The sequence below is a fragment of the Leguminivora glycinivorella genome, chromosome 10 (genome assembly GCF_023078275.1).
Source record: "Leguminivora glycinivorella isolate SPB_JAAS2020 chromosome 10, LegGlyc_1.1, whole genome shotgun sequence".
NCBI classification, from domain to species: Eukaryota; Metazoa; Arthropoda; class Insecta; order Lepidoptera; family Tortricidae; genus Leguminivora; species Leguminivora glycinivorella.
Window position 1 is genome coordinate 14,423,780 of NC_062980.1, and position 25,463 is coordinate 14,449,242.

The window sequence follows — 25,463 nt, forward strand, 5'->3', positions numbered from 1 at the left end:
ATAAGTTTTTTCTTTATAATTGAATTGAATTATGAATGAATTATTAATTATTTTTTCGCGTTTTCTGAGTTGGTGCCATATTAAAAGTTGCTTATTATTATTATTACCTAGAGGTAATAGTGACCCCGTAAATTATTCCAGGTAACTAAATACACATACATCATAGTTTAATTGTTTTTAACAAATAAAATCAAACGGTCTCTCGAAGAGTAATTTTTTTTACGTAATGAAAGCGCCATTATAGATAACTTATCCCCAAAGCGCTTACCTCTTTCCCTTATTTCTATCTAAACAAGAAAATGAGTGCAGCGAGACACTTCACTCGGCGATTACTATGCAGACTCCATTCCCCCAAGGCGACTGTACTTATGCTGAAATCCTACGTCACCTCTTGTCCGTGGTCTCAATGGCTCTGAATTAATGGTCCCATGAAAAGGCCTCGTTACCGACCGGGTAAACAATGAGTGTAAATTTAATTAAATTTTAAAGCCAACGACTTTGCCTATAGCATTTCAATGGCACGCTAACGATTATTTTGACGGACATGGACAAACATTGTCGGGAGATTAACCTTCACCGGTACCGCCTACGTTGAGCGGTTCCTTAATCGCTTAGACTACCATCATCATTATCAGCATTTTATCGCCCACTGCTGAACATAAGCATCCCTTTGCGCTACTTATTTTCGCTTCGGACCTAATCAAAAACAGAGGAGAGGAGGTAATACTAATAACACAGTGTGTAATCGATGAAATCAGGCGTTACTTTGCGGAAATCCATGTTAATCATAAACCAGAACATTCATTTGCATTCTTTTGATTTTTTTGTATTCGCGGATTAGCAAAGGAATGTTCTACTTTATGATTAACACAGTGTGTGTGAAGTCTTAACACATTCAGAGCTGTTAGCAAGTGCTACGAGCTAAGAGCGTAGCCGATAGTATGGGGAAATGAGTATGTATGTAGTGAAAAGTGCTTACGAAAAGTGAACCCGATATCTTATCAGCGCCGCCGCTGAATCTTGTTAAAATCACTTACCTACGCGAATTACTTTTTTTTTCAATGTACCTAATTTATTACCTCTCTCTCTCTCTCTCTCTCTATCATCACATTTCGGACACTGGCGATCAAATATATGAAAGAGGCGCGTTCCTAACACACAGTCTAAGCTCGTGTAGGTGAACGCGTACCATGCTTGTATGAGTGAGATATGACAGGTCGACTGTTCGCGTTTTTGACAGGCGGTAACTGTGAGGTAACCGAGAGGGGGTGGGCGGCACTTTCAGCAGGGAGCGAGAGTGGCCATACTGTACGATAGTACTATTAGTACTCTTTATTATACTGTGCTATCATTCTTCGATATTAAGTAGTGCTAGAGAGAAGTCTGCTACGGAGCGTAAAGTGAACGTCGGCCTCAAGTGTCTTTACAGACGAGACGATTCGTAGACGAATAGTATATTTCGCTAGACCTAAGTAATCATTGGACGTGTCCATTTTACAAAGACAACCTACTACAGAATTTGTTTGAGATGCAAATGAGGACAAAACATGGACTTCAGTCCAAGCATATTAATTCGGTTTTTAGTTGCGGGCAAGTCAGGTAAGTATCTCAATCCTCTTGAATACTCTTACGTACAGTCAACCAATCTGAATCCTAGGCCACTGTAAAACCCTTTCACAGTAAAAATCAGACTTCTCTATTGAAATCCTTCCGATATCCGATATCGGATCGGATAATGTGAAAACGGTGTTAGGCACTCAGTACTTGTGAGACAAGATATTGTAAAGTACGAATTCTTGCTATACCCTTTTCAGGGTGCGTATAGCCGAATGGCACAAACACTCACGAAACGAAATATCTATCTCTATCGCTCTTGGGTATTGGCGCGACAGAGCCAGACTAACTTTCGTGGCGTTTCGTTTTTGTTTGGCGTCGGAGAAATGCCATTAGGCTAGGGGCCAGGGTCCATATACTTACGAGTATGTACCTATTGTAAAAATTATATGGTATGCAAATAAAGAACTAAACTTAATACTATACAGCAGGGTTGCCAACCGTACGAGGTTCCTCGTACAAATACGAGATTTACGGTCTTACGTACGAGGTACGAGGATAATTCATAATTCATAATTCATAATTTATTGCATAATAATCATGTGGTACAAGCAGGTGTTACAATAAGGTAAGTTCACACATGAACCCTGTTAGGGCACAGCAAGTATTCCTTAAAACTAAATTACAGCTAGGAAGTGCAGGTACATTCATAAAAATTACAATTATTATTCGCATTTACCACTTATGCTTAAAGCATAAGGCTAAGCTGGTTTTATATAGTTTTAGTACATTTTATAATTGCATTATATTCAATAATTATTTATCAAACGACTTCAAAAAAGGAGGAGGTTCTCAATTCAACTGATTTTTTATTTTATTTTTATCTACAATTATTATTGGTAATATTTTAAACTATTTATATTTAATTTCTCATGTACAGAGCAACTTTAATAGATTCGCAGGCCTTAAGTAGGTATGTAATTATATTGAATATAAATTAAATTATTAATTATTTATTTGGGTAAAGATTCGTCTTCTAGATACTCGTCTATAGAGTAATAGCATTTTTTGATGAGTAAGTCCTTTAGTTTGCTTTTAAATACTTTGTCTTCTTTTTCATTAATTATAATTTCGGGCAGTTTATTTGCTATAAGTATACATCGGTAGTACGGGCCTTTTTTAAACATTTCTAATTTTGATGGGGGTAGTTCTAATTGTGGTTTATCATTTTTCCTTCGTTCTGAGTTAATAATTTTTGTAGTAAAGAGATGAGAGTTATTCCTAACAAAGAGTGCTGCTTCCAATATGTATATCGAGGGCAAAGTGAGGATACGTAGTTCAGAAAAGTGAGGTCTACAACTATTTGGTATCTGGGTGTTGGTAAGTATGCGAATGCACTTTTTTTGCATTAGGAATAGGTGATGAGCATCCGTGCTGGCCCCCACAAAATAATACAGTACTGGAGTCTTGCATGTCCGAACGCGAAATATGCTGACAGGGCGGTTTCCAGGTTAGTATTGATCTTTAGTACACTTAACGCAAATAAGAAACTAGACAATTTTGATTTAATATTATCTACGTGTGATTTCCAATTTAAATTTGTATCTATTTTTATTCCTAACAGTTTGAATTCATTTACTTCTTCAATATTTTCATTATTTATTTGTAACGACAGTTGCAGTGGTTTTTTTGGACAGGTCTAAACTGGATTATTTTGGTTTTTTTAAGTTTATTTCAAGATTGTGATCTAAAAGCCATTCCATTATGGTTTCTGTAATTTGCGGGAGGCGCTCATCGCACTCAGTACTATCCGAGCAGTTGAGTAGCAACGAGACGTCGTCCGCAAACATCACGCATTTACTTTCCATATTTTTTGGCAAATCGTTGATGTACGCGAGAAATAGGACGCATCCAATCACACTGCCTTGAGGAATTGAGCATGTAATGGTTCGCATTGGTGAGGTTACCGCCTTCACTAATCCAGTGTCTTTATAATACCAATCTACTTGTACTTACACACTGTTTGCGATTTTGTAAATATGACTTGATACTATTAACCTCGTACAAATATGTACGAGATTTTGATAATATGGCCAATTGGATATATATTATTAGCATTTTGAATCTTTTTACACCATTTACGCGATGATTGTCTATGGCAGCTATCGCTTCAACAACCACACCGCACCGCACCTTGGAATGTTTTCACGAAAGTGAGAGCGAGTGTTATTTTTTTATCGCTATCACTTACGTGAAAAAAAACCACAGACGCGGTGCGGTGCGATCATTTCTTAGGTACTTTACGGAGTGGTCCCGATAGTATAATATGCTTAATTTTGTTTTAAACACGTTTTCGATGCATAATAATAATATTTTTTATATGTACGAGGTTTGAAAGTCTAAATACGAGAATTTTAGCTGCATACGTACGAGGAAGTTTGCTTTACGGTTGGCAACCCTGCTATACAGTACTACTATTACCGATAGTCTGACATTTAAATAGCAAGACGATCGACGACCTATGTTCTCGTAATAGGTACCTAAGCGGGGTAAACCCTAGCATTGGCGTGTAACGTGTAACTCTCCAAGTCCAGGTCCAGGCATGCGCGGAACCAGGGGGGGGGGTCATGACCCCCCCCTGGCTGGAGCCTAGGTTGACCATACAAATAGACCACGTGACCCCCCCTGGGCACGAAGCTGGACCCGCGCTCCATCAGGCGCAAGTAGGTATTCTCACTCAGAGAATGGCTGACGAAAGCAGAATCGGCCAAATTTAAGAACGTGACGAAAAACGAACGAGTCAGCCCAATACCGATTACCTGATTTTTGACAACCCTAAGTGCGTTTTCGCATTATCCGATCCGATATCGGATGTCGGACCGATATCCCATACATTACAGGCGCCATCTTGGATTTTTTCCATTGAAATCCTTCCGACATCCGATATCGGATCGGATAATGTGAAAACGGCCTAAGTGACCAACTGGGTTAGTGCCATGCATTATAAAGGGATAGCACCTTGACCTGCCAAACAAGATATGACCTTTCTGTGCGTTAGTAATATTATTTATTTTGTGACGCAGCCTAGTTCCGGAAGCGATCAGTTTGTAACCACTGCCCAAGGTATCGTTTCAAAAGAAAAAAAAACACAATATTTCCGTGTAAGTACCATGTAATACAAAAATATCACAGTTTATTTTTACATTTGTAGGTACATTAGGTATTTACAATGTTTAATTAACCGATGGATCGAAAACTGCGTAAATAATAAGCTAGTTTCACTAACATAGGTAAGATTAATAATTAGGTATAATGGGCCTTATAATAATGAAAATATAACCTCTTTTAAACTGCCACGACCGAATATCCAGATACCAATTTCAGACCCAAGAAGGGATTAATAGTGTGTAATTGTAAACAAGCTAATAAATCAATAAGTAATTCGTTGAAATAGCACATAAGCGCAGTGAGGAAAAAACACATGACGATCGCAACAGTATTTCGCCCTCTATATGTATAATTGTATAATAGACTACCCGTCCTATTCTCACTGTGTTCATTAGTGTGAGACATAATCTAACGGCCCAGCCGACATTGGTCTAAGCGCGACAGCGGTGAGCGGCAGCCATACGTGCGAATGAAGTAACATCGCTGTGTCTCGCTCCAATGTATGGTCGCCGCTCACCGCTGCCGTGTTTAGTCCACTGGTGAGCGTCAGGACCCCTGGACCACTACAGATATTTGATGTTTAGTACATACTAGAATTTAGTACCTATTTGATACTATTTGGTACCTCCACTGATATAGAAAAATCGAGCGAATAAAGTGGCCAGACATTCTGACGTCAGGATGTCTGGACCATTTTTGGTTTACAGAGTTCTAGACAACACTACTAATTGATATCTTAGTCAATATTTACTACCTATTTGGTACCTGTCAATATATTTTTTTCAAATTTTTTTGGCATACCAGAAAAAAGTTATGACGGAATTTAAAGTTGTGAGCCCGGCCGTGCCGTTGAAGTACAGGTCGATTCACGAAAGCTGGCACGAATGAAATGAACGAAACTTTGATTGTGTGAGTGACACCTGTATTGGTATACAGTCGTAACTGTCAAGAGCCACCATTTTATTGGTTAATCTGTCACACACATGCATATTTTCATTCAAACATTCGTTCCATTCGTGCCAGCTCTTGTGAATTGACCTGTATGTAGCGCCTGTTTTGACACTGTTTTGTTACTTTTATATTTCGACTATATTAATGCCACTAGTCAGTAGAGATGATGTGCGAGTGCCTAAAAATAAATTCCTATTTAAGTTGACGCGCAGGAGGGCAGGCGGATTTGCCTCTATTCTTTTGACTTGCGCTACATACTTCAACGCCACGGCTGGGCTCACAACTTTAAATTCCATCATAACTTTTTTCTGATACGCCAAAAAAATTTGAAAAAAATATATTGTCAGGTACCAAATAGGTAGTAAATATTGACTAAGATATCAATTAGTAGTGTTGTCTAGAACTATGTAAACCAAAAATGGTCCAGACATCCTGACGTCAGAATGTCTGGCCACTTTATTCGCTCGATTTCTCGTTATCAGTGGAGGTACCAAATATATGTACTCAGGTACCAAATAGTATCAAATAGCTACTAAATTTTAGTATGTACTAAACATCAAATATCTGTAGTGGTCCAGGGGTCCTGACGCTCACCGTGGCTGAGCCGTAACTCGAGGAATGATATTGTCACGCCAATCATGTGTTTGTCCTACAGTATACTTGCGCGATTGAATATTGAGTGGGCCTTAATGTAAGTCCTGAGTGGCGTGGCGTGCGGCGTGCATGTCAAACAATTGAAGCTCATATCGGCCTGAATCAACGTTGCATAGATTGTATACTCTGTCAAACAAGTCTGTCAGTAAATAAGAACAAAGAAAACTATAGGTATCCTTTTCTCTAGCACCCTAAAGAAAAGGATGCATATAGTTTTTTTTTTCTTATTTACTGACAGAGATACACTATAGAGGAATAAGTAAGGGAAGAGTTTTAACTCCAATACATCAGTAAGTGCGAGTTATTTGTATAGGCATAGTTATAGCGATATCTGGCGACAATCACGCGTCAAATAGCGTGAATTATCAGTACCACTACTAGATACTAGCCCCTTATTCATAAACGTACAATAAAGTTATCAAGCCGATAAAGTTCGTTTGTCCCTTTCCGACGTAATGGTGTGATAGAAAGGGATAAACGAAGTTTATCGGCTTGATAACTTTAGTGTACGTTTATGAATACGGGGGTAGGTGTCGACAGTGTCTGCCAAAAATAATACTAGACCAGTTTACAACTTGTATTACAAGCAGGAATTAAAAACAGAATACTGATTAATACTATTGTAATATTAGCTAAAAATTGGTGAGCATTAGACTCTTCGTTCGCCGCGACATCTATTGACAAGTAGCAGTACTGATAATTTACGCTAGTTGACGCGTGATTGTCGCTAGATGTCACTATAACTATGCCTATACAAATAACTCGCTTTTCGTTAGATAGACGTTAGATAGACGGAGGGAAACATAGTACCCTAAGAAGTATGTATGTGTAGCATTTAGAACCAAAATGCTTATAATAGAACACTAAGGGCCGGTTGCATCAAACCGTCTGTCACCGTTAAAGCGTTCATTAAATTTTATAATATGGGAAGTTCCTGCTGCGTGACGATGATGTGTCTGTCAAATGTGGTTGGTGCAACTGGCCCTAAGTCGTTTTGGCCAAAATCAGGCTTATTTTAAGAATACTTAATTTAAGGATATTATTGTTAACAATGTATATTTTTAGAATAATAATCACCTAACCTCGATGCCATAGTGAGCAGATTCTTAATGTTTGAAAAAAAAACAAATCTAACATATTGTTTTCATCAGTTTCTCATGCAGCATTTCATTGGTTACCGTAGTTTTAATGCCATTTTGTAATGGTGGTAGAAGTAAATAGATGAAATTCGTTTTATTTATGTTCTCTGGATCCTTCCAAAGATACACTAAAGTTCACAAAATGCAGGCATTTTTCTCTTTTACTCCATTAAGGCGTCATAAGACAGAGAAATCGGTGAATCAACTTCTTGACCGACTCAAATCTGTCCGTAGGTTTTTCATAGTAAAATTTCACCCCTTAAATAATGGATTGTATACTTCTCCCTTTATGGCGTATGTTAAAGCATTCAAGACCCTAACTGTTAAACCCAATAAAGAGATATTCATTTATTAAAAGTTTGATTTGTTGGTAACTCCAGAGACATTTTGAGTAACGCCAAAGACATATATAACTCCGTATAGACAGATATTCTAAGAAAAAAACGTACCTCAGTACCATATAGAAAAAGGCACGGTGGCCTAGATGGCATTACACCTTTGGGGTACGCTCAGCTAGGTAGCGCTAATATTAATATTTGACATTTTAACACATATCAAGCTAAGAATATGGGCCAAAACTGAGGTTCAAAAGTTCTAAGCCTGTGTCAAGAGATGGCAGTCTATACGCTGCGATTACACATTTTACTTCGACAGTGACTCTCTATAATACTCGATACTCTTTGGTCGTTACCAAGACACTAAAACTGTCGGTCAAAAAGTTGATTCGCGCCAAATATGCCCGCTGATTGTTAACTTCGATGTTCACAGTAGGCCTACAATGAAGAAGATAGTCTCAGAAACAGGAAGCCGAATCTTGAAGTAACTTTGGTGAAGGGTTCTATGACTTGAGTTTGGCGAGCTGCGCCAAAATGTCCTTGTCAGCCGTAGACTCGCCTAGCTTGCCGCGGTTCACCGATGGGGCATTTGCCATCTGAAATATTTAAAAAATGTGTTTAGAAAATTCGAAGACCTTATATGTATATAAACTGCTTGAATAATAATATGTTATAAAACTCCCGTGAGACTCATACATATTTAAAAATATTTTAAGCGGGTTACTCACGTATTAAGTCGATATAGCGTTCGACATGTTACGATCCAATTTTCGAGGATCTTTCTCAAGAGTAGCGACCCCGCCTTTACGTGTCGAGAGCGCGACGCATACGCGACGCTATATCGACTTAATACGTGAGTAACCCGCTTAAAATATATTTAAATATGTATGAGTCTCACGCTGTTCGATACGGATTCACGAAACGCATTATGAATATACTAGAGATGGGCCGAATATGGACTTTGCCGAATACGAATATTCGGCCGAACATTCGGTCCAGCTCTTACCGAACCGAACATTCGGCCGAATATTCGGTTACGCAATATTTTTAAAGCGGATGTTAAGTTAAAACTATTAAATGATTGAAATAATGGTTACTTAATTTATGTTACTACGAGTACAACTATGTTCTTATTAATTATGCTGTAGTGGATAAATAAAAGTCAGTTAAAACAACTCTGAACTCTTTTCAACTCTCAAACTACGGTTTTTTTACTTTTTTACAAAACAATTGTATTTACATTTTGACGCATCGGTAGTTTAATTATCTCTTTTTATTAGTTCCTTAGAAAGCTACTAAAAAGGAGCTTATTATCCAATGGAATACGTGAGATCCTCATTAGTTATTTACTTTGTTTATTCGGTAAATATTCGGCAATGCAACCGAATTATTCGGCCGAATACGAACATTGAAAAACTTGCCGAATATGCCGAATACCGAATATTCGGCCCATCTCTAGAATATACCTAATTTATTTATGGTTCAGTAAATGATCTCATCATTAATGTATTAGGTAGATGCATGCACATTACACGCATGCACCGATGTCGGTACAGAGTTGAAGGTAATTTAGTATGTTAAGGCTAAGTACCAAAAAGGTACAAAGGAACTCTTTTATGGTGCGAATCTGTCTATCTGTCAGATTTGTAAGAACCTCTTTTTGACACATGACAGCGTCCACAAAACGTAAACTCGCGCAACCTAATGAAATTTTAAATAAAATCCTGTAATAATATTTAAAAAAATTAAGTACTTAAAAACAATATTTCGCTTACCTTAAACATAGTCTAACACATGTTACATTTTTGCGGATCTTCGTTAGTGAGTATTTTACGATATTAATTTATCACGCCGGATTTACTTATTATGTCATTTATCATTTTTATTTTTAAACTAGTGCTGTGGGAGAGTCTGTCATTTCGATTCAAATGACATTTCAGTAAGTTGATAGAAACCGTATATTTGTTTAAGCACCTCCTTGTACATAGGGCCTAATCGATTCAACCAATTCGAAATTAATCGTTAGATTTGGCAAACGATACGTCTTAGCCACATCGCAACATACTTCAAAACAAATGTGTCAAAAATGTGAACTTACAAATCTGGGACAATAAATATCTCAAGAACTACTTATAAAATCGTTGTGAACATTGTTAACATCTACAAATTCAAAATGTTCTTTTTTTGATTATTTCAATACTATTTGTGGCTTAAAAATAAAGTCAGGAACCAACCGGTTTTGTTTAAAGGAAAATTAATCTTATTAGTCAATATCTCAAAATATAATTTAAGCGTAATAGTAACCTTCTTATAATATCCGAACCAGATGCAGTTATTTGGAGCAAAGCAAGTGAGAACTTGGACCAAAGACCATACAATGAATACCTGCGCGAGTAAAATACCGACAATTGTTAAAATATCTCTATTTTATCAAGATTATTAAGACCTAGACGAAAGATGCTCGTTGACGCTAAACGCCGATCGAAACTCAGTCTAGCTCTGTCGCGCCAATTCGGAAGAGCGATAGAGAATAGAGATAGCTACGCTACGCATAATGCTGGGTTTACACGGGCTTAGTAGCTAATGCTTAGTGCGTGTCACTAACACTTGCGTGTAAACACATTGTACCTACAAGTGCTTAGTATTAGTGCAACTGCGAGTGCAAGTGAATAGAAGTCGGTTCTATTTACTAAGCGACAAGTATCTATCGCCCCGGTAAAAAATACTAGTGGCAACACTTTACAAGTGGTGTTCAACTACTGCATTGATTACTTTATTTCGTTACCATGGCAATATCTTGTAACTAACACTAGAGAATACCCACGTGTAGACGGCTACTTGCCACTTGTCACTTTGATAACAAGCCCCTAATCGCTAATACTATTGACAAATACTAAGCCCGTGTAAACCTAGCTTTACGCGACAGAGTCGGACTGCGTTTCGGTCGCCACCTAGCGTCAAAGATTCTAACTTCTGCCAAGTCATCTGTACCTAATATACGTAATATATACCTAAAGTTTGACAATAAACCTAAGTATTACTTAATTCTCTTCACAACTAAAAACTTAATTTAAATACTAACTTAATTCGACAATATCTGATCGCATTCTTCTGAAATTTAAAGTTGTATTATACACCGCTTCCTGGTTGCGATAGGTCGCAGTGGGTTGAATCTTGCTGGTTAGAAAATTAAGATATTTAAGCAATATTTTGCGTCCTTTTAAAAGGTAAAAAGTACCTACCAATCAAGACATTTCGAAATTAATGCATATCGCATTTCATTTCGAGCAAGACTAAATTATCATTCGCCTGTCGTTTACAATAATAGTACCTACGAGTAAATAATAATATCTCTGTTACTCAAATAATAACATAATTAGAAAACAAGCAGCAACAACTACACTTATATTTAGAATAGAATAAAATACATTTTATTGTTCGAAGCGGTTTTTATGCATTACCTTTTATATGATATTATTATGGTCTCAAATTGTTGATTATCGTAATTATTAGCCTTACGGCCCGGCCACGACAATGGTCTAAGCGCGACAGCGGTGAGCGGCAGCCACACGTGCGAATGAAAAGTCCCATCGCTGTATCTCGCTCCAATGTATGGCCGCCGCTCACCGCTGTCGCGCTTAGACCAATGTCGTGGCTGAGCCGTCAGGGCTCATTTACACGGCGCGCTAACTCGCCTGAGATTTCAGTAACATGGACTTTGGCTTCATACAATTAAGCACAGCAATCAAATGCCGCAATGTACTAAAACTCGCATGCGAGTTCGCGCGCCATGTATATGGGCCTTTAAGGATAATATCAGGTGTCATTTCAATAGGGCTTATTTATGTATGAACACCATACAAAAATAAGGGCCTCCGCTACCTGCCGCGGACGCCTGCCGCGTGCACGCGCTCGCGAGTCCCGCCAATAAGTAAAGTCCGTCGCACGCGCCCGCGCCATTTAGCGCTGTTCATACAATAGGCTACTTGACCCTTTTTTTAAGTCTGTCTTATATGATTAAGTACTGTCTAATTAACTGAAATAAAATATTATAATATTTTATTATGACCTCAAAAACAACAGGCGAAAACAACACAGTCATGTTAATCTATAGATTATTTGTGCATCAGGTCATTCTACTCGAAAACATTTTCAGACTTTTGAGTATGAGGCATAAAGTTCATTGTCAGTGATTGTTTTGACATGCGGTAAGGTTCGAATTTGATGACGTCACTACATCGCTGACAGCGTTTTCGGTGGCCAGAATAAATAAAAAATTACACACATTTTTAATCGAAAATACGTAGTCATCATTCACTTTTAATAAAAAAAATCTATAAATATTGGTTTATTATGTCAACAGCTACAGTAGACAATCATTTATTGTGCCAAATTTGATATGAGTCTAGTAGCCTATTTCTTATTACGCCGTAGCTTGCGTGGGCGACGGACGCGCGATGGTCGCGCAACGGCGATGCGACGCATACGAAATCAAACCTTATCGATATGGAAGTAGACAATGCGATGAGACGCGACAGCGACGGTCGCGCGACCGTCGCTCACGCAAGACACGGCGTTAGACGAGCGTCCGCGTCAGCTAGCGGAGGCCCTACGAACTTTCGAAAATATACTAATTTTAGCAGTACCTTTCCGCTGATCTCGATGCCTATTTCGTCGAGCACCTTGTTGACAACGCCCTCGGTCTCCTCTTCGTCTCCAGATTCGTGCATTATGTCGTCAAGTGTGTCATTAACTGGAAAAATAAATAAAGGACTGTGATTTCTTGGAGTCAACAGAGCAAAGTCACTGATGTGATAAAACGCGTAGCAACATTGAAGTGGGAATGGGCTGGCCATATAGCACGTAAAAACGACTCCTGGAATAAAATACTACTTGAATGGCGACCATGGGGAGAAGAACGCCGTCAAAAAAGACCGCAGATGCGCTGGGCGGACGATATCAAAAGGACAGCTGGGAAAAAGTGGCTCCAGATCGCACAAAACCGTGACGAGTGGCGCATATTGAAGGAGGCCTACACCCGAAGGGTAGAATCAGGCTAAAGAGAGAGAGAGAGAGAGATTTCTTGGAGTAATAAGCGGCCCATTTAAATGGTACGAGAACTTGCATACGAGTTTTATTACATTGCGGTATTTGATGGAACTAAAATCGCATGAGAGTTCGTACGCCGTCTAAATCAGGCCTAATTGATAAACAATGTGACATTATAACTCCATCTTAGATCAAATTAAATTATTATCTTAGAAAATAATTCACTTAGAAGCCTTGGTCACTATTTCTTTGTACATGACATATATTTTTTGATTATAACTCTAGTACTCCACAATACACTCATGGAGTTCACATCAAAGTGAAAGTAGTCAAAATGTACCGACTGCCATCTATCAAAGAACCTCAGTTTTGACAATTTGGCTCATATCCTTTACCGGATACGTGTTTAAATTGTTAAATGTTATAATATTAGCACCAACCAACATCAACAAAGTTGTACCAACAAAATCTACATATTCTTTTCTTTATGGTTCAGTGGTATGGTTTTTTCAAATGTGTAATCACAGTGCATGGACTGCCATCTCTCGACACAAGCTTTTAACTTTCGAACCTCAGTTTTGACAATTTGGTCCATATTCTTAGCTTGATGTGTTAAAATGTCACATAATAATATTAGCGCCATCTAGCCGAGCGTTCCCCAAAGGTGTAACGCCATCTAGGCCACCGTACCTTTTTGTCTATGGCTCTGAGGTATGTTTTAGACTTTATCCGTCTATACGGAGTTACATTATGTCTTTGCTACAATATATAATATAAAAAAAACTTACTCATCTCATCTGTCATATCCAGCCTAGCGTTAGCATGTTTGAACGCTTCCATGTCCTTGGCAATCTGTTGTGGGTTCATGACCTTGTTTATGCTTCCCATGGTCTTGGCGGTGGTACCCATGGCTCCCGCTATGGCTATGTTGGCACCCATGGTCTTGTTTGTCATTTGAACGTTGGAAATCTGGAATAAATTGAAAGATGGTAATATGATTATGATGAAGATTATTATTAAATAGCGATGAAAACTTAATTTGAGCCCTCTCTTTTTTCTATTGGTAAGGTATTCATTTGATTTAGTGTAATTTTATGATTAGGTACTTATATAATTTTAAGTGGATTAAGTAGGTTGTTGAGTTGAGAGCCTGTAATGCCCCTCTGCTGGGCAAAGGCCTCCCCCCGCTTTTTCCATTCCTGCTGGTTTTGAGCAGTCCTCTGCCATTCTTTCAAAATGCAGTCCAGAAGTTCCGTGGTGGTAAAATAGGTAGTCTAATAATCTATTTTTTACTAAATAATTCTTTATTTAAAAATTGTAAAATGGACAGTAGCTTCAAGCACATTCAATATATCATTGAATATTCATTTGTCCATTGGTATCTCTTCTGACTAATAATTGCCCCCATGACTTTAATTGTGTCTTTTTTAGAATTTATTGCCAGCTGTCCAAGGTGATTTAATTTTTTAACAATTTTTTTATTGCCTTATCAAAATTGTTGATTTATCACAACATGCACAGGTAGATAATTAGGTATTATGATTTATTACACATATGAGTCACTTGTTCAAATTAGCATCCAAGTGTGAAGTGGCAACCTTGTAATATTTCACAATTTGTTACCTTGCTATTGGCCGCATATAGTCTTGTCTTTTGTTTCCGTAACTGCACCAGCTGCTTGGCTAGTATTCTACAACCTTCATTGTTTCCTTCTTTTGCCATTTTTTTTATTTCCATTTCCTGTAAATTGCAAAATGACTTTGATAAAAACTTTTTCAAAGGATTTGTGAACATGTTTTTTTAAACAAATATTATTTTTGTCCTGTTTCTATGGAAGTTATTGAAGATAATACCAAAAGATTAACACAGTCATGGTAAGAATTTAGAAAACAAACAAGAAGTGTTTCTATTACTTATCAGTAAAAACATCAATTTCCTAGTTGATAAGCATAGCCATTAAATCACTCTGATATAATTGCTAAATCACAAATTATCACAATTATGGTAGTAATACTACAACCACACTGAGAGTATGAACAGTTAAACTACCTACTGCTCTGGATCCAGCATGATAAAGGATTGTTTCCCTTGCCAATCAAAAACTCAGTCTTCAGAAACCAGTGGAATGTTAATACACTGTCTAGTGAATAGTGAAGGTTGCTCAACAAATCTTGAGTCACTTATTCCAATAAGAAGTATCTTAGATTTCCGAGCTCATATAACCTTCAAATCAAGGGTGAACAGGCATCTTCTGGGCAAGCTCACTTCATCGTAGGCCACAGATTGCCTTCGGCTAGTCCGTGGTCAAGAGTAAGCCCATTCATAATTTTAAAAAAAATAGTTGAGTTTTGGATTAAAAACTAAAAATAATCACCAGCTTTTTTTCTTCTCTCTCTAGTGCGGCCTTATCCCTGTCGAGTTCTCTTGAAGCTTTACGCAGTTCTCGGTCATTTTGTCTCTGCTGTTCTGTAAACAGAAAAGATTATCATGTAGAAAAAATATTTACTCAATAAGTAGATAATGGTCGATCTTTGGAGAACGTTACTCATCAATCTTATTCGTTCTTTAAGTAATTAATACATACCTTTAACAGTGGGCTCTTTCCTGAAGAAATTCATGGTGTTATAAGGGCTCACGACAAGCCAATATAAAGCCTGACTTATATGCAAAGTATTGCAAAACAGAACTAAACGATGACTAATACAATAAAACCCGGAATCACCGATACAGATACATTGGTGATAACTGTCACTGTCAATGTCAAGATAGCTGACAACTGTCAAAGTGACTTCAGCGGTCCGAGTTGCACACAATAAACTTGTGTTGCGAAAATTGAATGTGATTAGGTATCTCTTTTTCAATTAATATAATAAAATAGATTTACTGAGAAATTCTGATGCACTTACGTTATTATATACTACATAAGAGTAAATATTAGTTTAATTGACCACTATGAGACCACTACAATAAATATAAAAATAAGCCAATCGCAAGTTTTAAGTAAGTACTTTAGGTAATTACTTGTAGGTACCTAATACCAACAACTTTTAAAACTAATTTAAAAATATATACGTTTTCATAGCACGCATGCCTATATTTAGCTTTCTAATGAACATTAGGACTCTAAATCAGGCTCAGGGAACAAGTTTGGTGGTGTAAAATTAGTTAATGTATTACCTCTGAGTGATCGTAATAATTCGTTGTTCTCTGTTACAAACTTGTTAACGTCTCTTTGTTCCATTATCACTTCTAATTTCTAGATTCGGCTATTGTATAAATGGTAAACAACGGTGGTGACAGTAGATGTTGCTTCGTTACTTGGCGACGAGTGTTACCAATTGATGACTTCTAGAATCATTCTAGTATGGCAACTGGGTAGTCTTCTAAAGTGTTTCTATGACGCATTGCTTGCTTTATGGTACATTTATATTTTATGTAAAGCCCACTGCAGCGCATGGCCACGGCACACCTCGGACACTGGCGATTAAACATATGAAAAAGGCACGTTCCTAGCACACAGTCTAAGCTCGTGTAGGTGAACGCGTTACTACGCTTGTATGAGTGAAATATGACAGGTCGACTGTTCGCGTTTTTGACAGGCGGTAACTGTGAGGTAACCGAGAGGGGGTGGGCGGCACTTTCAGCGGGGAGCGAGAGTGGCCATACTGTACGATAGTACTCTTTATTATACTGTGGCCACGGTTTGTTTTAGAGTTCAGATTTGTATATGTTTTAAGAATCAGGCGGCTTCAGTATTTATAATATAGCCCAGTATTATATACATCACTTATATCAACTCTCAGATAGTCCTTAGGTACTCACAGGCGCGTGCTGCCTCTTTTGCGACCCAGAGGTGACCCATGACATGGGCATGGGCAATGGGCATCAAGTGTCAAAAGGACCTCTAGTCCTCTACGTATTAGCTTCGGTCTTTGGTTCTGCACAGGCATCTTAAAGGTAGGTACGGAATAGGTATTTCCAATGGTTATCGTAATGTGAATGGCTTTAGGAGTCTATGATCAGCGGGTTATAATAATTACACTATCTATCAATCACGACGCATGGTGGGTTTCGCGAATTTGAAATGAGGATTCGGCGTGTTAAATAAAAATCAGTCCATTTTGAATAAAGGTATATTTTCGAGAGCAAAAGCGATTCTCTTAATTTTTCAGGTCACTTCATTTTTATTAAAAAGAACAATAATTGTAGGTAAAAGTATTTTTAAGTACAAAGTTATAAAGGAAAATATAGTGTTTTTAACTACCTAATGCAATCTTGGAGTTCTTTTTATGATAATATTGGCAATTTTATTTATGACTCCCTCAAATACTCAGTCGGATAGGTGACAATACTTTATCGTCGTGGGTTAAAACATAGGCCCTACAGACGACGTAAAAATAACATTCTTACAAATCAAAAGGTACGACACTTTCTAACAAACACGAACACAAATGAAATAAATAATTATATAAGTACTTAAAACATTGAATTAACAATTATTAATGGAATCGAGTTTTGGGTGATTTCATTGACGATTATGTAAAATCGGACGGATGTTATACGGCCATTGAATACAATGGGTAAAACAATAAAAAAATATCGATTTATTACTTACACAATTTATCCTACATTAATGTTGCAACGTCTATTTTAACAGTACCAATTAGCTAGCCATGTCGGGGAAAGAGCTAGCATTTTATTCTAAGACATCTCTTGAACTTGGATTTAGGTACTGTAAGCAGCTGGGATCAGTACTGTGAGTTATTGACGTTGCACCACTATTCTATATTTAATTATTATGATTTAAAGGACGCTAAGAGATTCACCACGACCAAACTGGCGTGAAGGAGCCAAAGTTCCATGTATCGGGTAAGCCTTCGTGGGTCCTGTTCTGGAATTCAGTGTCAGACCATTGGAAGGGTTTGATGACATCCCTGTTGAGCCGTTCTAGGGTTTCTTGAGCTTCTTCTTCTAGCTGTTTCTTCACGAGGTCTCTGATCTCGAGCCCGTTGATGGTGGGCTCGTCGTCGAACTGGTCGGTGTAAATGGTCGCCACGGTGCCTTTGTTGAGGGGGATGGTGGAGTTGGTTGTTGAGTTTGAGTACGGCGGACTGGATATGGCAACGAATTGTAGTGAGCGCTGGTTCGCTTGTCCTGTAAAAAATAAATATTATTAGTTAAGACTCTCGAAGACTTCATTGTTGAGGTTCTATTTGAGGTAAAATCTTGCAGAATATTGGAAGCAATGTTATGGAACAATCAAGTTAATCTAACGATGGAGTCGTAAGATATACGCGTAGGATCTTTCTGATTACAGGATGCAATTTTATGAAGATTGGGCTCCTTGCCCTAGTCTTGTATGGTATAATTATAATTTTATCTTCAGAAAATAAATGTTTAACTAAAATGTTTGTATTCTTACCTACAACCACTTTGGTGTCAATAACTCCATAAGCTTCCTTATAGTGCGCTATGTCACCACGCACTCCCAACACTGACCAGTAACCGTTATCTTCTAAAATACATGTTACATTTCTAGTACACTCCACGGTTTCATTACTCGCTCTGTTCATTGCCGTTACATTGTTCTGCCTCATTAGGGCTATGATGCTGTCTAGAGACGTGGCGTTCTTGTAGCCTCTCTTGAACATGACGGCTCGGGGTGATTGGAATTCGGAGAAAATTTCACCGTGTTCTTGTTTCATTCGGTTTACGTGCGTGTGATTGGCGATATCCTGGAAAATGCAAGAAGCAAGAGCATAAGACTTTATTTAGGGTACCTATTTAGTCGCATGGCTAACAAGATTCAAGTCGCATAAAATTTTAGGTATTAGTTAAAAAAAACTCCAATGACTTTGGCCCATAGGGCTGCGTCTTCCATAAACGCGAGCAAGTCTTCATGGTTGTCGCTAAACTTTCTCTAAAGACTGTTCAGTATTATGTGGTGGTAGGCAGTAGCCTGCTTTGGACCATTATGCATTTTTGCAATAGCTCTCTTTATTAATTCACAAGCAGGTACCTATTATTGTCAAGACTTATAATTATAACAATGTCTTTGGGAATAATAAATTAGAATAAATAAACAACTTACTTCAAAGAACGGCAACCCATAAGTGGCCCAAAAGCCCTGTTCCAGCAAGGTTTCAGTGAGGTCAGCCGAGTGCGTGCGCCCGGGGACCTGTTCTATCAGACGCAGCAAGCCTTTCTGGTGACCGGTGCTGTTGCGAATCACACTTATGTGCCGCACGTCTCTGTAATGAGAAAAAAAATGTTGAATAGGTCAGTAGGCTGAAGCAGCCGCCAAGATTGTAACTGGGCGGAACGCATTTGCCCCCATGGGCTAAAGCGTTGGCGAGAGGTCTTTGACGGATTTTGATAGGAACTGGTTGGACAAGCGTCAACACCAGGGTTTGTGGAAAGCTCTCCTACTTATTTACTTTTGTGAAACTGCACCTTTGCAGAGCACTGGGATACTACACATTTATGTATAAATCTAATAAATATGTAGCTATGCATGTATAAGGAACTCACTGGTTTAATCCGGTCATGGGAACGAACTCCTTCCTGTCAGCCTTTTTCCCAGCGTCATCCAAATGGCCGAGTGCGTTGAAGTCGACGACCAGCCACTGCTTGCTCGCAGTGCCAGAATTGCTGACAGCCAGAATGTGGGCCCAGGCACTAGGGGTGGAAGCGAGGCGGTTAGCGGTTGCCACGCGCGGCGCTGTTGGTATCTGGAAAAATAGAAGACATCTTGAATGCAATGATCACAGATGACAATGAATAAGAGATTGTATTTACTAGCTAGCTAATCTGAGATAATAGAACTTCCGCTGTTTGCTTGGCCCAAAGTTCAACCGTATGCTTTAAGTTTGAAAGCGTTTTGTCGTAGTAGAATACGAGGAAGCGCTATCTTATAAAGCCTTCCTGAACGGCATATCGTTATACTTGTGTGGGTTTACCGAGTAGATTCTTTACTTTCCTTTACAATGGAAAGGAGGGATGAGTTCACACTAGGCCAGAGAAACGATGGATTATAGCATTTTCACACCCGAAACAAGCAAAAACGTTTTCTCCTCAAGCATTAAAAACTGATGATTAACGTTAAATAGACAACGATCGTTTTAAGAATAGGTAACTTACTTGAACAGTAATATTGACATCCTTCCACAGATGACTGTTATAGTTATTGAGCGAGGTCCCTGTGATGGCCATGCTATGTCCAGCGCCCTGCACCATGTAGAATTCGTCCTGGCTGGTCACAGAGCCAGGGTAACCGGAGAATTCAACAGTCGTTCCGGATACTAGTGTTGAGCTCCTCGATGTTAGGTGGTAGTTGAGCTTGTACCGTTTCAGTATTCTGGTCATTGACGAGTAGCTGCAATAGAAATGCAAATATAAAGATTCTACAAACAAACAAACGCACAATCTCTCACCCTAAACGCATATACCTTCTCCGTGCCGCCGTGGGTAAAAATCCAATTATTTTGGTCTTTAAATAAGAACTACTTTCTAGTTTAATTCTAGTATGGACTATGACTATGTTTTTGATTGCATATGTGATTATTATACTAGTGTCAAATACTGATGTCAGTGGGTTCAAAATGATGGTTGTGATTTATTTATTTTGTAGAGAAAAACAGAAAATACCAGGATACTAACACGTGCTGGGTTGTAAATATGTGTGTAGTGAGTGATTGTAAAGACATCATTAAGGATGCAGGATGAATACAGAGACTACTCCTCTAGTAAAATCCTCACATCTGAGTTAAATTGAGACTTTAAAATATGCATATACCTTCCAGCAGCATTATGTGCGACGTTCAGCTTGGTAGCAGGCGTTCCATCTTCAGCTGTTTCATAAACAATCCTCAGAAACGCGCTGGACAACCCGGATAACCAGGGTCTCTCAGGGGATCTTACGCTGGAACTCGACGGTCTCAGTCACGGCGTTGAGCCAGTGAAGGTCTGAGATGTCGCATGGTCGTACAGAGAAAGAGGTGTCACAACATGGGAAAGTTAAAACTTCAAAATGTGCATACCTTCCAGCAGCGTTATGAGCGACGTACAGCTTGGTGGCAGGCGTTCCATCTTCAGCTGTTTCATTAACAATCCTCAGAAACGCGCTGGACAACCCGGATACGGCGTCAAGTGTCGGGTCACGCAGAGTCCAGTTCATCTTACGCTGGAACTCGACGACCTCAGTCACGGCGTTGAGCCAGTGAAGGTCTGAGATGTCATGGTCGTACTCCTTCATGCTGCGGTCTACGCCGTGCTTCCAGCCGGTGTAGATGCCGCTGATTTGAGTGTAGTGTAAGGACACCTGGAATTGGAAGAAATTGGTAAGTTTCTAAATAAACTGGGTACCTAAATCCTCAAGTGAAAATATTGTTACTTGTGTTATTTTAAAGTAGTTACACTAGTTTTACTACTTTATACCTAATTATACCTACCTATAAATTAATTTACCAAATAATTGACCAAATCAGTATACTCTGAATCGTGGCAGATGTATCTGTGAACCGCTAGGCTAGGACGCTAGGCGTAGGTTGATTTTTTCCCTCAAATATGTAATTTCTTATGCACTTGTGACACCTTCTGGTAAATTACATATATACCAGAAGGTGTATGGTGAATTTATTTCAATTTAAAACCGGTAAATTTTTGAAATGGCCTTGCTTGGTTTGCATGCAAACACGTGTTATGGTTTTCAGGATTGAAGTTTTAATCCTGCGGCGGGGAAGTTTGGAAACTTTGGGAATAATGGGTGCTTTGTTGTAATGAACGCTGTTCACACGATTGGTTCATATATGAACTTACTTGACGCGAAATTAATTAATCTCGTGCCCCAGACTTATAATTAATTATTAACTTATCCAAAGCAAGATGAAATACTGAATGTTTAATTTATCCCAACTCGAATCCAGTCGGCATAGTGTCAATGCTGCATCCTTTTTTCGCACGATATTTTTATATTAAAGGAAAAAAAATGGAAGAAATTTTTTTAAGCCTCCGCCACACATGAGCGTTTCAAACGCTCATGTGTGGCGGAGGCTTTAATATAAAAATGTTTAGAATCATTAGCAGACGTTTCAGCTTGTTAAAATTGAATTTAGTGCACGATATGTTACACAACGTTGCTCGCAATAATATCTAATATGATCTTATGTACTAGTAGAACCACAATAGCGTGTCATATGTTTTGCGGTCTTCAAAGAAACTGTATCATCATGAGTAAAATACATCACTTACATTTGCGCTATTTGGCATTGCTCATAGGTACCTATTATTTCAACAGGCTTCCACCTGCTCCGAGCAATCAACGCCTGTGAGTTGAGGCATATCGGGGAAGGACAAAGTAAATCCAGATATAATGAAAACTCACTTGATGCCAGAATGGTTCAGCAGCCGCTCGCTCAGAAGACTTCGTCTTCCAGATGTTAACGGACCGGTCCAGGGCATCCCTCAGTTTGTCGCACTGCTTCTCCTGGTCTGCGCACCTGGCGCGGATGGTGTTCTCCAGGTGAGTGTGGATCAGGTACCAGGTCAGAGCGCCCTCGACTATGCCTGCTGCGTACGCCTGGATCTCGTCGGGGTACGAACCGTCGGTCTCTACTTCCAATAGCGACCAGCTGGAAATGCAAAGGAAGGTAAGTTTGGCTAGTATATAATAAAATTTGGTGGGGCAAGAGTATTTAATGCAAAACCGTCATACAGAGCTACTCCTTTATCCACCCTAGATCATGGTCAATGGTAGCCGTTGTATGATTGATAATAGAGGTATTAAACTCGGAGACGCGACATTAAATATCAAATTGAGACTCGAAAAAAAGTATTATCTATTGTAAGTATTGTATACCTAATCACCGATATTTTAAATCAATGAAAACGGTTTTCCTCTGGCAAAACTTGTAACACATATTTGTACATATAAGATTTATCTAAATGTTTGCATTTTTATGAATAACGGATGTTATTACAAAACATCTGACCGATCACTCCGATATGTTTACTGTAGTAGGTATATTTTTACATATTGAATTTTACATGCATGTGTAATTCATATCAATTATGTCGTACAATTTCCTTACACAAACAAAGCAATGAGTTGACGTGGAATAAACCGTCACCGTAGTAAACAAAGTGACGTGCCACTTACATTGCTCGCACGCATATGTGTTTACAATGTTTACATACAGTTTATCAATAAGTTTTAATCAGAGATAGTTAGCGTTGCATGTCTTGTGTCATGTACTAACCCAGTTGTGTCAATGTCCATTCGGAAGTGGGCCCGAGCGACTCCCTTCGGTATGTCGGATAGTTCGTTGCTCTGACCCCAATACTCGATGCGATATCCCGTCTTGTTCGAGTAGAATACTGTGGCTGCATAATTTCCGTCCTCTTGAATTCTAGAAATATGGTAAATCGTCAGTGTATTGTCGTAGGAGATTGACAAATTAAATATGAAAGTTGGGAGTATATTCTTCATATGGCAGAAAAGCCATAACGTACATATAGGTATTTAATGCTTGTTCCCCTCACTAGCTCGGAAACACGTGTTTTGTCCTTTAATACCAGCGGGTAAAAACGCATTTTATCCACTAGTGGGTAAAGTAATTTGACCTTGAATAAAGTCAAATTAACTGGTTTAAAATTGATAAAAGTAGGTGAATCTAGTAATAAAGATGATTTACCACCTGTGGAACTACTGGAAGCAGTGATAAACGCATTTTTTGCGTTATAGTTTCCTCACTATAGTGAGAGGAAAAGTTTTGTGTTACACTCGGGTGCAATAGTTATTTGTTATACAAGGGGGCAAAGTTGTATTTTAACGCCGAGTGTGGAATTGAAAAACGAGCAAGTGAAAGGATTCCATAGTTGAACCACGAGCGAAGCGAGTGGTTCGAGAATAGAATCCTGAACTTGCGATGAGTTTTTTAACACACGAGAAGTAAAATACATTTGCACCCGAGTGTAACACAAAACTTTTCCCCTCACTATAGCGAGGAAACTACAACGCAAAAAATGCGTTTATCACTGCTTCCAGTAGTTCCCCAGGTGGTAAATCATCTTTATTACTAGATTCACCTACTTTTATCAACTTTAAAGCAGTTAATTTGATTTTATTCAAGGTCAAATTACTTTACCCACTAGTGGATAAAATGCGTTTTTACCCGCTGGTATTAAAGGACAAAACACGTGTTTCCGAGCTAGTGAGGGGAAAATGTATTTTACTTCTCGTGTGTTAAAAAACTCGCAAGTTCACACTCGGCGTTTCAATTCCACACTCGGCGTTAAAATACAACTTTGCCCCCTTGTATAACAAATAACTATTATTGCATCAGAAATATCAGAATACCACAACCCCGAAACTTGAAACCATGCCAATAACGCAGCTAAATCTTAAAACACTCCGGCTTCCGTCATCGGCATAAATTTGATAAGAATTTAAAGTAAGTGCCTAGTCTTATTATAAACAAAATATTGGTATATTTACCTATCAAATTGCCCCACGAAGAGCGCGACTATTGCCAGAACTCCAATAATTCCCAGGATGTAAGAGCTGATCTTCGTTCGGAGCCACGACGCTCCAACTACTTTCAGGATCTTGCTCATTTTGGACTTTTACTTTATATCAATGAAGAAGAAAATATAGAAAACTATAAAATATAGAAGATGCTCAGGAATTTAATAACAATGAAGTGACAGCGCGTGTATGTGATTAGCTCCAATGGGAGAGAGCGCATCGGACGTCCGATGACCAATCCCGGTGTTCACGGGTTCTCTGGCGATGCTCCGACGGGTCTGCTCGGAGACATTGGAATCCGCTTTTCTGTGCGAAATTTTTGGTGATCAACACCAGCTTCTTTCAGTAAGTGACTTTTTACCCTGAAACAAAGGAAGCGTTCTAGAATTTTCCGTTATCTTCTCTAATATTAGCAAGCGAGCTACATAACCGAAAAATCTTTCGATAATTTAGTTTGCTGTCATTTTATAAATGACACTTAAAATTAGTAAAATATTTAGATTGAATAAACGCATAAGCGGTCAAAGTACAATTAATCTCTACAAACAATTAATAAAAAATCTACTTATTAGGTAGTTAAACTATGCTAAACTATGCTGCCTATTAATTTTAAGGGGAGGAAAATATATGTCAAAACGGTTTTCACCTCTATGTTTGTCCAAAACGGTTTTCACCTCTATGTTTGTTCAAAACGGTTTTCACCCCTGGTATTGGACTGGTAATTCCTGAATTACGTTGGAAAGTGTCACAGTTTATATACACAGTATAAACATAAACACTATCCGGTTGACATATAGTCTTACACTTATCACATATTACTTCCACGTTTATGATTGCTCAGCTATAAATATCCAAAGGATATTGACATTGAACTTGTGCAAGTATCACTGCAAGAAATGTTAATACCACTGCACGTAACACAGGTTCGTCCCAATAGTCTCCATCAACCACACTGAGGCAAGCAGTAGACGGTTATCGTAATATCAATAAGATAGGTAATGTTTAGGATCTCTTGTTATCTATTTGTAGGTAGCTAATACGGGAATCAAGTAATAAACAGGTGTGCATTTGTTTCTTGAGATAAGGATT

At 38.5% G+C, this 25,463-nt stretch overlaps 2 protein-coding genes across 4 annotated transcripts in view; both read right to left on the reverse strand.

Moving 5' to 3' along the window:
* Nucleotides 1-8,025: 8,025 nt before the first annotated feature.
* On the reverse strand, nucleotides 8,026-15,590 carry LOC125230453 (charged multivesicular body protein 2b-B). Its single transcript, XM_048135591.1, has 6 exons — nucleotides 15,435-15,590; nucleotides 15,225-15,316; nucleotides 14,474-14,590; nucleotides 13,639-13,819; nucleotides 12,448-12,554; nucleotides 8,026-8,397 (listed from the first exon to the last, which is right to left on the reverse strand). The coding sequence occupies exons 1-6, from the start codon at nucleotides 15,466-15,468 to the stop codon at nucleotides 8,305-8,307; spliced, it is 624 nt and encodes a 207-aa protein (XP_047991548.1). The 5' UTR covers nucleotides 15,469-15,590; the 3' UTR covers nucleotides 8,026-8,304.
* Nucleotides 15,591-16,967: 1,377 nt separating this feature from the next.
* Nucleotides 16,968-25,463, reverse strand: part of LOC125230284 (putative phospholipase B-like lamina ancestor) — a 41,057-nt gene continuing 32,561 nt past the window's right edge. For 2 of the 3 annotated variants that reach the window (XM_048135400.1, XM_048135401.1), the window contains 9 exons: nucleotides 24,345-24,736; nucleotides 23,107-23,256; nucleotides 22,233-22,479; nucleotides 20,890-21,170; nucleotides 19,991-20,225; nucleotides 19,382-19,581; nucleotides 18,942-19,101; nucleotides 18,273-18,585; nucleotides 16,968-18,004 (listed from right to left, as the gene is read on the reverse strand). In XM_048135400.1, coding sequence (XP_047991357.1) covers nucleotides 17,673-18,004; nucleotides 18,273-18,585; nucleotides 18,942-19,101; nucleotides 19,382-19,581; nucleotides 19,991-20,225; nucleotides 20,890-21,170; nucleotides 22,233-22,479; nucleotides 23,107-23,256; nucleotides 24,345-24,463 — 2,037 coding nt within the window. In that variant the 5' untranslated portion in view covers nucleotides 24,464-24,736 and the 3' untranslated portion in view covers nucleotides 16,968-17,672. Of the gene's footprint in view, nucleotides 18,005-18,272; nucleotides 18,586-18,941; nucleotides 19,102-19,381; nucleotides 19,582-19,990; nucleotides 20,226-20,889; nucleotides 21,171-22,232; nucleotides 22,480-23,106; nucleotides 23,257-24,344; nucleotides 24,737-25,048; nucleotides 25,302-25,463 lie in introns of those variants that run through there. The other variant, XM_048135402.1, reaches the window with a different exon arrangement.

What these genes read in the sequence shown, in the direction of transcription:
- LOC125230453 (XM_048135591.1), bottom strand. Translation starts at nt 15,468, where the DNA reads ATGAATTTCTTCAGGAAAGAGCCCACTGTTAAAG. An exon ending in GAAAGAGCCCACTGTTAAAG is followed by an intron (nt 15,317 to 15,434) that starts GTATGTATTAAT and finishes TTCTGTTTACAG; the next exon opens with AACAGCAGAGACAAAATGAC. An exon ending in TATATGCGGCCAATAGCAAG is followed by an intron (nt 13,820 to 14,473) that starts GTAACAAATTGT and finishes AATTTATTCCAG; the next exon opens with ATTTCCAACGTTCAAATGAC.